Source organism: Rhinopithecus bieti, unplaced genomic scaffold (assembly GCF_001698545.2).
Source record: "Rhinopithecus bieti isolate Rb0 unplaced genomic scaffold, ASM169854v2 scaffold_34958, whole genome shotgun sequence".
NCBI classification, from domain to species: domain Eukaryota; kingdom Metazoa; phylum Chordata; class Mammalia; order Primates; family Cercopithecidae; genus Rhinopithecus; species Rhinopithecus bieti.
In genome coordinates this window covers 688115-696991 of record NW_016814973.1, presented here as the reverse complement: position 1 = coordinate 696991, position 8877 = coordinate 688115, and the positions used below count along the sequence as shown (strand labels likewise).

Sequence of the window (8877 nt, the reverse complement as noted above, 5' to 3'; positions counted from 1 at the left end):
CTACCATATTTTATATATTCTAGAAAATGTTTTATTCTTCTTGGGTTGTAAAGAATTTTGCTTAGTGTGACTGTGTTGTTTATTGAAAATTTTTGGAAACTCCCTAAAGTTTATCCAAAACTGTATTTCTTTCTGTAAGGGAGCTGATTTCAAAATGTCAGTGGGGAAAAAATTATGCTTCACCACATTCACAGAGTTCTGCTTGTTTGCAGATAGGGGTTTTGATCAAAGCCACAGACCTGCATTCCTGCTGTGCCTCCATTCCTGAATACCACAGACTCTGCCCAGTTTGCTTGAATGAATTCTGAGCTGCCACATGCCTCAGTGAGACAGTGAAAACTTCAACTCATCAATGACTGGGTCAAACCACTCTGAAGACAAGCAGCTCTCCCAGGTGCTCAACACTAGGACTGTTTCTGAAGCCTTGATGAGAATAACTGGCTTCCTGAAGGGAAAGTAAGGAGCCTAAACCCGACTACGAGCAAGGAGGTACAAGGAGAGGCAGGTGCAGTTTGAAAATGCTTCCGTGGATCCTAGAGAAGAGGCAGGATCCAAGGCCATTTAACAACGCCAAGGTCCTAGAAACTCTTACCTTTGGAAGCCCCATCTGACATATTGTCAAACAAATTAAAACACACCAACACCCCACATGATCTTTTTTTCCTGTAAAATATAACTATTTTATATTTTTGCTTCATATCTCAGTAATCCTCACACACACTTGGGAGTTCTCATGAAGTACAAAGATCTAAGATAGAAATTGTTTTCAAATGCAACGTTTTTGTGAGCATTAAATTTAACAATTATTGAAGTTGATATATTATGTTTACAAATATGTCTTATTTCCCTGAATAAAGCTGTAAGCCACAACCTGATTCTAGAAACATTAAAATGGGAACAATGTATGTGTTCCTAGGTAAATTATGGTATAAATTTTGATTCTACAGTTTTCTTGCGGTTTTCAACCAAAATCTCTCTCTTCTTTGTAGACTCAAACTTGTCAAAATTCTGTGAATGTCTCTTCATGCTTGAGAAACTGGGTGTAAGTGGAAAGGCAGTATTGTACAGTGCTTCAGAACATAAATCCTGGAGCCACTGCCCGTGTTTTTAACTACAATATCAGTAGTTTCTAGTTCTGTGATCTTGGATAAGTTACTTAACCTCCAAGTACCTTAGTTTCCTATTCTGTAAAATAGGAATAATAGTACTTACCTCATGGGACTGTTGCTAGGATAGTTAGTACTTTTAAAGTATTTAAAACAGTGTCTGATATTCCAGAAATATTAGTCATGTTACTGTTATTTTATACCTAACAGTTCTGGAATAGTTCTGGAAGAATCACTCACTTCCCCTAACAAAGCGGCTCACCCATTGGAAGCTGTCTTGAAGGAACGGAATGAACCCCAAATTTCAGGCAGATATATCCATATACCAAGCCCTGGTCCAATATCCTTAATTTTACCTTTTCCTTCCCAAAGTTTCTTCTCTAAAAGAGGAAGAAGGGTAATCCCAATGCTAAGGATAACCCCCTTCAGGTTAAAGGTCAGTGACAGAATCAGAGAGACTAAGCACCTTTTCTTTCCCCAAAATAAATACTGGAGTCTCTTCCCTCTAGTGGCTGAAGTATACAATTACAACGCCCCCAGCCGACTGCATTCTTAGGGTCTGTTGTCATGGAAATAATTCAGAGGATGGTAAACTTAAGTGAAAAGTCAGCTTTAGGCCAGTGGAGAACTAGGCACAAAACAACAAACCACTGAGTTGTTGTTGTTGTTTTTTTTTAATAAAGCAATATTAAACATTTGCACAGTGTCATAATTATTAACCTTAGCATCACAAAAAGAGCAACTTTAATTAAATGCAACCACGTTGTAACTGTTTCATAGTTCCATGTCCTAACTATAGTCAGTGTAATCCTAACTACAGTCAGTGTAATCCACATAATAAATAGCTTTTTGTTTCCCTAAGTTTTTTAATGGATGGCTCATTAGTTTACATAATCATCCCTAAAACTAGGACAGCACTAGCATTGTCACTCTGCAGTAAAATATTAATCCTACCAAGCCAAATATTTGACATGATCTGTAGGGCTTGAAATATTTTCCTTAAACCATTAACTTCTCAGTGGTATAGGCAGACAAAATAAAGAGATAGAAAAACACATTTTTTCAGTACAGTTTTGTTACATAAGGAACATTTTACAAAGGAAACTGGATTTCCTTTAAGAGTATTGAAATTAAACACCATACTTTAGGGATCATTTCTACAGTCTGTTACTAGAGAAGTTTCTCTGAACCTGCAGAGCACCTAAAAACAAAGTAGAAAAAAAATCACAAAAAAAAGAGTATTAAAATTATTTTTGAGCAGTTTATGTCCTAAGCCATTTCAGGATAGGCCTCCAGCTCATCTGAAAAGTTCTGATTTTCAAAACACATTGCACATGACTCATCAGCATACTCTATATGCTAGACACTGATGAAGGAGGGTTACACCAAATCAACTGTAAAAGTGTGACTCCTTTTTCGTCTGCAAAGTCACTTAAGAAAGCAAAAACCTGTCACCTTCAAGACACAGAAGAGCTCCCCAAAACAAGGCTCTCGTTTCTTTCACATAAACTTTATACACACTTATATACATATTTAACTTAAAAAAAAAAACCACAGCTAAAATATGCCCATTAGAAAAACATTTATTCTTTCAGGCTATTAAATATACAAGCATTGAGGAAGATTCACTCTAACACATGCAACACCATGAAGAATCTAGTAAGTTTATATAATCTTACACTTCTTTAAGATTTTGAGAGGTAAGAGCATACACATGTACATGCACATTTGTTTGAAACAAAATATAGACAGGTTTAGCTGGACGTGGTGGCTTATGCCTATAATCCTAGTTTCTCGGGTGGCTGAGGTGGGAGCATTGCTTGAGGCCAGGAGGTCAAGATCAGTCTGACCAACACAGCAAGACCCTATCTCTAAAAAATAAAAAATTAGCCAGGCACGGTGATGTGCACCTGTAGTCCCAGCTACTCAGGAGGTGGGAGGATCAACTGAACCCAGGAGTTTGAGGCTGCAGTGAGCTATGATCATGTCACTGCCCTCCAGTCTGAGCAAGAGTGAGACCCTGACTCAAAATAAACAAATAAATATATATATATTTAAATTTATACATATATATTTTTAATATATGTCTATTTGGAGAGACAGAGAGAAAGTACTGGAAAGGAAAGAATATGAGCTTTGGATATGTTTTATTTAATGTGGTGGCAATTCATCCAAAGGGTGATGTTCTCCCAGCATTTGGACGCACAGGGCTAAAAATAAACAGAGAAAAAGACAGAGTGATATGATGCACATTTACGGATTTTCTTTCTAAAATGAAGAGCAAGTATTTCTCTGTGTAAAAACATACGGATCCATACTCTCTACAAAAGTCAAGTCCCGCTTGGGCTCAGTTTCCCTTTCCAGACTCTGCACTTAACGTTTCTTCCTTGCCCTTCCCAGCACTGTGCTCCCCAGGGAACCTGCCCGGCACTCTGCTCCTGCTGTGACCCTGCCCTGCCCAGCACAGGATACCTCGCTAGCTCCTCCTCTCTTCCTCATAGACAACTTTTCATCCTTCTACATCCTGCTGAAACAGAATTAGACAGAATTAATTCCTTTCCTCTGGTCTGTTGCTGTATTACAGTTGTTTTTTGTCTGTTTTCCTTGAGGGAAGGTCATGGGTCACCCATCTTGGTAGCACAGCCTCTATTGTGGGATCATTATCGGCAATCAATATATGTTTACAGGATGAATGAGTGGTTCTACACTGTGCTGTCTACATGTAGGTGACTTGAATCTTTTTTAGAAGTAGGTGAGATGCAAGGAATCAATGAAGCTAGGTTTCCCTTGTTGCTGTACTACCTGCTAAAGTTTTCACTACTATGCTAAATACATTGCCACTTTATTTTTCTAATTCAATGACATAGGAAGTAGCCCCACATATTCAAGTTATTTTTACCTTCTTTGCCTTTGTTTTGATTCCCCTTCCCATCCCATACACCCTTGTTCCACTTACCCCAAAACCTAATCCTTCCTCTAAGCCCAACCTTGTATCTTACCTACTCCAAAGTCTCTTTCAGCTACACAGAGACACACAAGCAGGCTACAGGTTAAAGGAAAATAAATAGGTAGGTTATAAAATCATTCCAGGCCTACTACCCAGATAAGGCTGGCACTAAAAATAAACCTGATTTGGTAACAAAGAAGGGAAAGACATCAAAAATGATAGTTCTTCGGTACCTTTCAAAGACCCAGAACTCCAGTTTGCCCAGCAGGAAAATCTAGGGCCCCTCAAGCTGCTGCCATGTTAAAGGCTTTTGTCTTTCGTCGAACATTTCTTCCAGCACCTGCATTCTACCTTCTACTCACCTACCTCTCCTGAATCCTCCCCAAAAGGGTCCTTTAATTCCATGGCCTGTGCACAGATGGGCATAGACCTTTCGGCATCTGGCATTTCATATCCTCCTAATGAAGGATCAGCATCACTCCACACAGGAGACCACTCTCCTGTGTGAAACTCCTCCTTCATTCTGCTTCTTTGAAATCACCTGCCTGGTCTTCCTCCTAATCTCTGGCCATGCCTTCTCCAGATCCTCAGCATGACATTTCAATCTGCAGTCTCAGGAATCTGTCCTGAAGCTACTTCTCACTAGTTGACTTCATCCAGTCCCCTGACCCTGTACACCACCTACTTACCTAAAAGTCCCAAATGTACTTCTCCAGACCTAACTTCTCCTTGGAATTCCAGACTTCACAAGGGTATCATATAAGGATCTCAAATTCAACACAAACAAAACAAAACTTCTAATTTTCTTCCATGATCCTGCTCCCCGCCCTCTCAAGTCTTCCCCACCTGTGTAAACAGAGCCATGATCTTCTGTTAGTCAGGTGGACAATCTAGGACCCATCCTTGTTTTTGCTGTTTCCCTCAATGTCCCCCGTCCCGCCCCCATCCTCCAACTCATCCCTTGGCAAGCCCTACACATTTCCCCTTCAGAATACAGCCTGAATCCATCTACTTCTCTCCAATTTCACTATTTACCCCGTAGTCCAAAGCAACATTCTCTCTCATTCTACACTACTTTTTGAGCTCAATCCACCCTCTACACAGAAACCAGGGTAACTTTAGAGAGGCAAATGGATTATGTTATTGCCCTACTTTAAAATATCAAGTGTTTTCTACGTACGTATGTAACAAACCCACACATTCTGCACTTATAGCCCGGAACTTAAAATAAAAAAATCAAGTGCTTTCTTTCCATCCTACTTAAGGGAAAGCCCGATCTCCTTACTCCAACTTATGAAGTCCTGTGGACCTGGCCCTGTCTCTGCCCACTCATCCACATGTGTGCCCTGTGCCCACACCACTCTTCTTTAGGTTGCTCCTGCCCTGGGCGGTCTCTTTACTTGTGAGGCTTTTGCTTTGGTTTTCTCATGGCTGTTGCCTTCTGGTCATTTAGTTCCAGCTTGCATTCCACTCCTTCAGGAAGAAAGAAGCCACGGCTCCCCTGTTTTATTTCTCTGCAGCTCACTTGTCACTCTGCAGTGTTTTTCTGGTTTATGTTATATCCTCTTCTCCCAATCCCTGCACCCCACTAGGATATAAGCTCCATGAGAGCAGAGACTTTCTCTATCCTGTCAGTTACTGTATCCCTAAAGCCTAGAACACAGCCTGGCTGGTGGTAGCTTCTCAAAAACACCTGCTGAAATGAAGATTGTGTGAATGAACACAGTGCCTCCTCTGTGTTACCGCTAAACACTGTCGGCCAAAATATTTTCAGATGCATGGTCCAGGACTTCTTTCTCCATCCTCCTCTGTTTGAATTGAACAATATTTCACTCTGTAAGCTCCACGATCTGATGTCATAGGTTACATCTTTGTATTCCTTCAGGAGCTCCACCTCTACTAAGGCTTTGTATAAAGTCATAACACTGGCATAAACCCTCTGTTGACAAACCACAACATTACATAATGAAATAACCAAATCACAACGTGACATAAGCAAATACCTCTAATCCCTCCTCCTTCCCCTCCTCCTCAGTTTTGTAGCAACTATTTACTAATCATTTCCCCTGTGCCTGGTACTTAATGATCCTCAAACATGGGAAGATTAATGTTAACTTCCCCAATATATAGATGAGGAAACTGGCACTTAAGAGACACTACGCAAATAGCCCCAAGTCCCTTAAAGCAAGTATCATGCAAATGGTAGGTTAAAATGTCTCAGAGGGAGAACCAGGTATATGGAAATAACCTTCTCTTCACCATTAAAGCAGGATCCCAAAGTCTAGTTTCTACCAAAATCATGAAAATGATCAGCTCCAAAGTCACACATACAGATTCTGGAACAAAGCTAAGGTATGGCCATCTGTGATCATGGAAAAGTAGCTCCTCAAAGATAGGCGGCATTAACTATTGTCTCCAAAACTAAATCAATGCATTGGTTTGACCAGGGATCTCACCCACAAATGCTACCTGGAGCAGAAACTGACTACTTCTGACATTTCATATCCTCTTAATGAAGAAGGTACACATAGGTATGAAGAGCACAAGAAAAGCTCCGTGGCAGCAAAGGGTTGGAACTTTAAACCATGTACCTACCTCCACGAAATGAAGCTAGCTACATAGTGAAGGCAATACTCACCCCTTAGCTTCCTAAATAAAAATGTGATATAAATGCTATGTGTTCAATAAAAGCTATAACTCTCTGATGAATGGGGCAGCATTCCTTGATATCTATTTTAGTGTAATTCAGATTGATATGAAAAATAAATCCAGCTAGACAATGAACCCTGTATAGTTGTGCAAATTAATCACCAGTGAAAGGGCACCACACTCCAACAGTGGTTGCAGGCTGGCAACCTCCTTTGAACAAATTGCAAATAGGCACTTTAATGAGGGAGAAAATATGAGCTAACATAACTGTAGTCAAATCAGTTCCTACAGGAGGGAAAGCACATAAACTGATGTGCTGATATCCACCGCCAAAATATCAGCTAGGGAGAACAAAAGGCTGTCAAAGCAAGATGCTGTTACTAAGCCAGACAGCCCAGGGTATGGGCTTAAGCTGCAATATGACATTCTCAAGGGGAACATGAGTTTTGTTTCTAATGTCAGCTCTTTAAGTGCTTTTTATTGATGTCATTTTGTTAGGATATGCTAGTTCTCCCTGACTACCAATAGGAAATTCTAATAGATTGTCACGGTGGCTTCAGAAATACACACTTTAATAAATAAATACTCTTTTATGACATCATTTTCCTAGTTAGGCAGGTCATGGTGTCAAGACACATTCAGATCACTCGATATTACATCTCTAAGTGACCCTCCATGCCAAGTGAGATAAGTTACCAAATTGTTATTAGAATCGACTTTAGTCTCCTGAAGTAAGGAAAAATGGAGAAGTTAAAGGAAAGCACACACTCTCAAACACAGGATGCTCATGGTTCAGAATGGGATAAGGCCAAAGATGTTAAAAGATAAAAGAACATGTCACCTGCAGAAAGCTGAGATGTGCAAGGCCATCATTATCCAGGAGCAGACCAGATCCTGGCCTTGCCACCTCCTAGTTTGTAGGACTCAGGACAAGTCCACCTCTCTCTGTAAATCCTGACTTCCTCATCTTTAAAATAAGAATAACATCATCAAACAACTCCACCTATTCTACCTAGTCCCACAAAATTGAGGCCTCAAATCATTTTATGGCTGCCTCAAACACAATAAAAAATCATGGGATAAAGTTCAAATAAACAAAGAGTAAGAATGATCTCATTGGATTTTTATGAGAATCAAGTAAGAGTTTGTGTGTGAGAAGTGTCCTCAAATTAGAGAGCACTTAACAATTACTGAGCCAATTGATCTTGGCAGAGACACTGAGTTTTTAATGCTCCTCCAGAAGCAATACTACTCTACAGCCCTCAGAATCAAAGTGGGTCAGAGCCTCTCTTGAAAAATGAAATCTCAAATTTAAATGGGGCAAAATAAGCTTGGCCCTAGTCTGCATTCTCTCTCAAAAACCCAAATCTGTTTATAGGGCTATGAAATCCATGTTCTCCAAGAACAACAAACTAAGGATGTTTTTAGAAGCATCTGAAGCTTCTGGCCAATTTCTGACAAAATAAATTCAATGCAACTCTGCCAGTTTCTGAACGCAATTTCCATTGGCAAATCCCTGGCGCAGGTGCTGCCATCCCCACTCCCATTCCTCCATCACCACAGTAAATACTGCGGATTGATTATACAGTTTTCAGCCACTAAGTCCCAGACGGAGCCTCAGAATCTTTCTCAACACAAACTTCTGAGTGGATGTCGTCAGAAAATATCTATTATTAGCCATTCCTAAAGCAGAGAAATGAACAATTGACTGCATAGTCCAAAGCCTTTCCAAAACAAAATTGCTATTTTGAGCTGATAATTTCCAATAAATAAAAACATTATTAAATAGCTGTATTCATCAAATCAATATATTCAGCTATTCTAGGTAACATTTTGCAAAAAAATTCCCACTTGTAGGCTTAAAAATAAGTGATGCCACTCAAAGTCACATGTTTTACCATATTATGAGGTAAATGGAAAAGGTACAGGATTACAAACTTTTGACTTTAAAATTTCTATGCCCAAACGATCTCTCCCATACTCCCCTGTGCAGAGCTTTGGAGTCTCAGTTCAGCACTAGTTTTTCTTTAGCATAGTCTTTACTCTTTCATGAGAAAAAAAATATCCTGATCAGCAAACATCCCTGCAGTTTGCTTCCTTGGGTAAGAGGGGGAAGCGTGTTACTGTCAGGCCTCAGGCTCTTCACCAGCATCAAAAGCAGAAGGCTCTCTTCTT

The 8877-nt window shown here is 39.9% G+C and overlaps 1 protein-coding gene across 7 annotated transcripts in view; it reads right to left on the bottom strand.

Annotated features, from left to right (window-relative positions):
• MAST4 (microtubule associated serine/threonine kinase family member 4) overlaps positions 1-8877 on the bottom strand; it is a 589801-nt gene that overhangs the window by 190866 nt on the left and 390058 nt on the right. Inside the window, exon 5 of one of the 7 annotated variants that reach the window (XM_017852857.1) lies at positions 3158-3316. The exons of the other annotated variants lie outside the window; for them this stretch is intronic. Within the exon in view, the coding sequence (XP_017708346.1) occupies positions 3274-3316 (43 nt within the window). The 3' untranslated portion in view covers positions 3158-3273. Of the gene's footprint in view, positions 1-3157; positions 3317-8877 lie in introns of those variants that run through there. 7 annotated transcript variants of the gene reach the window in all.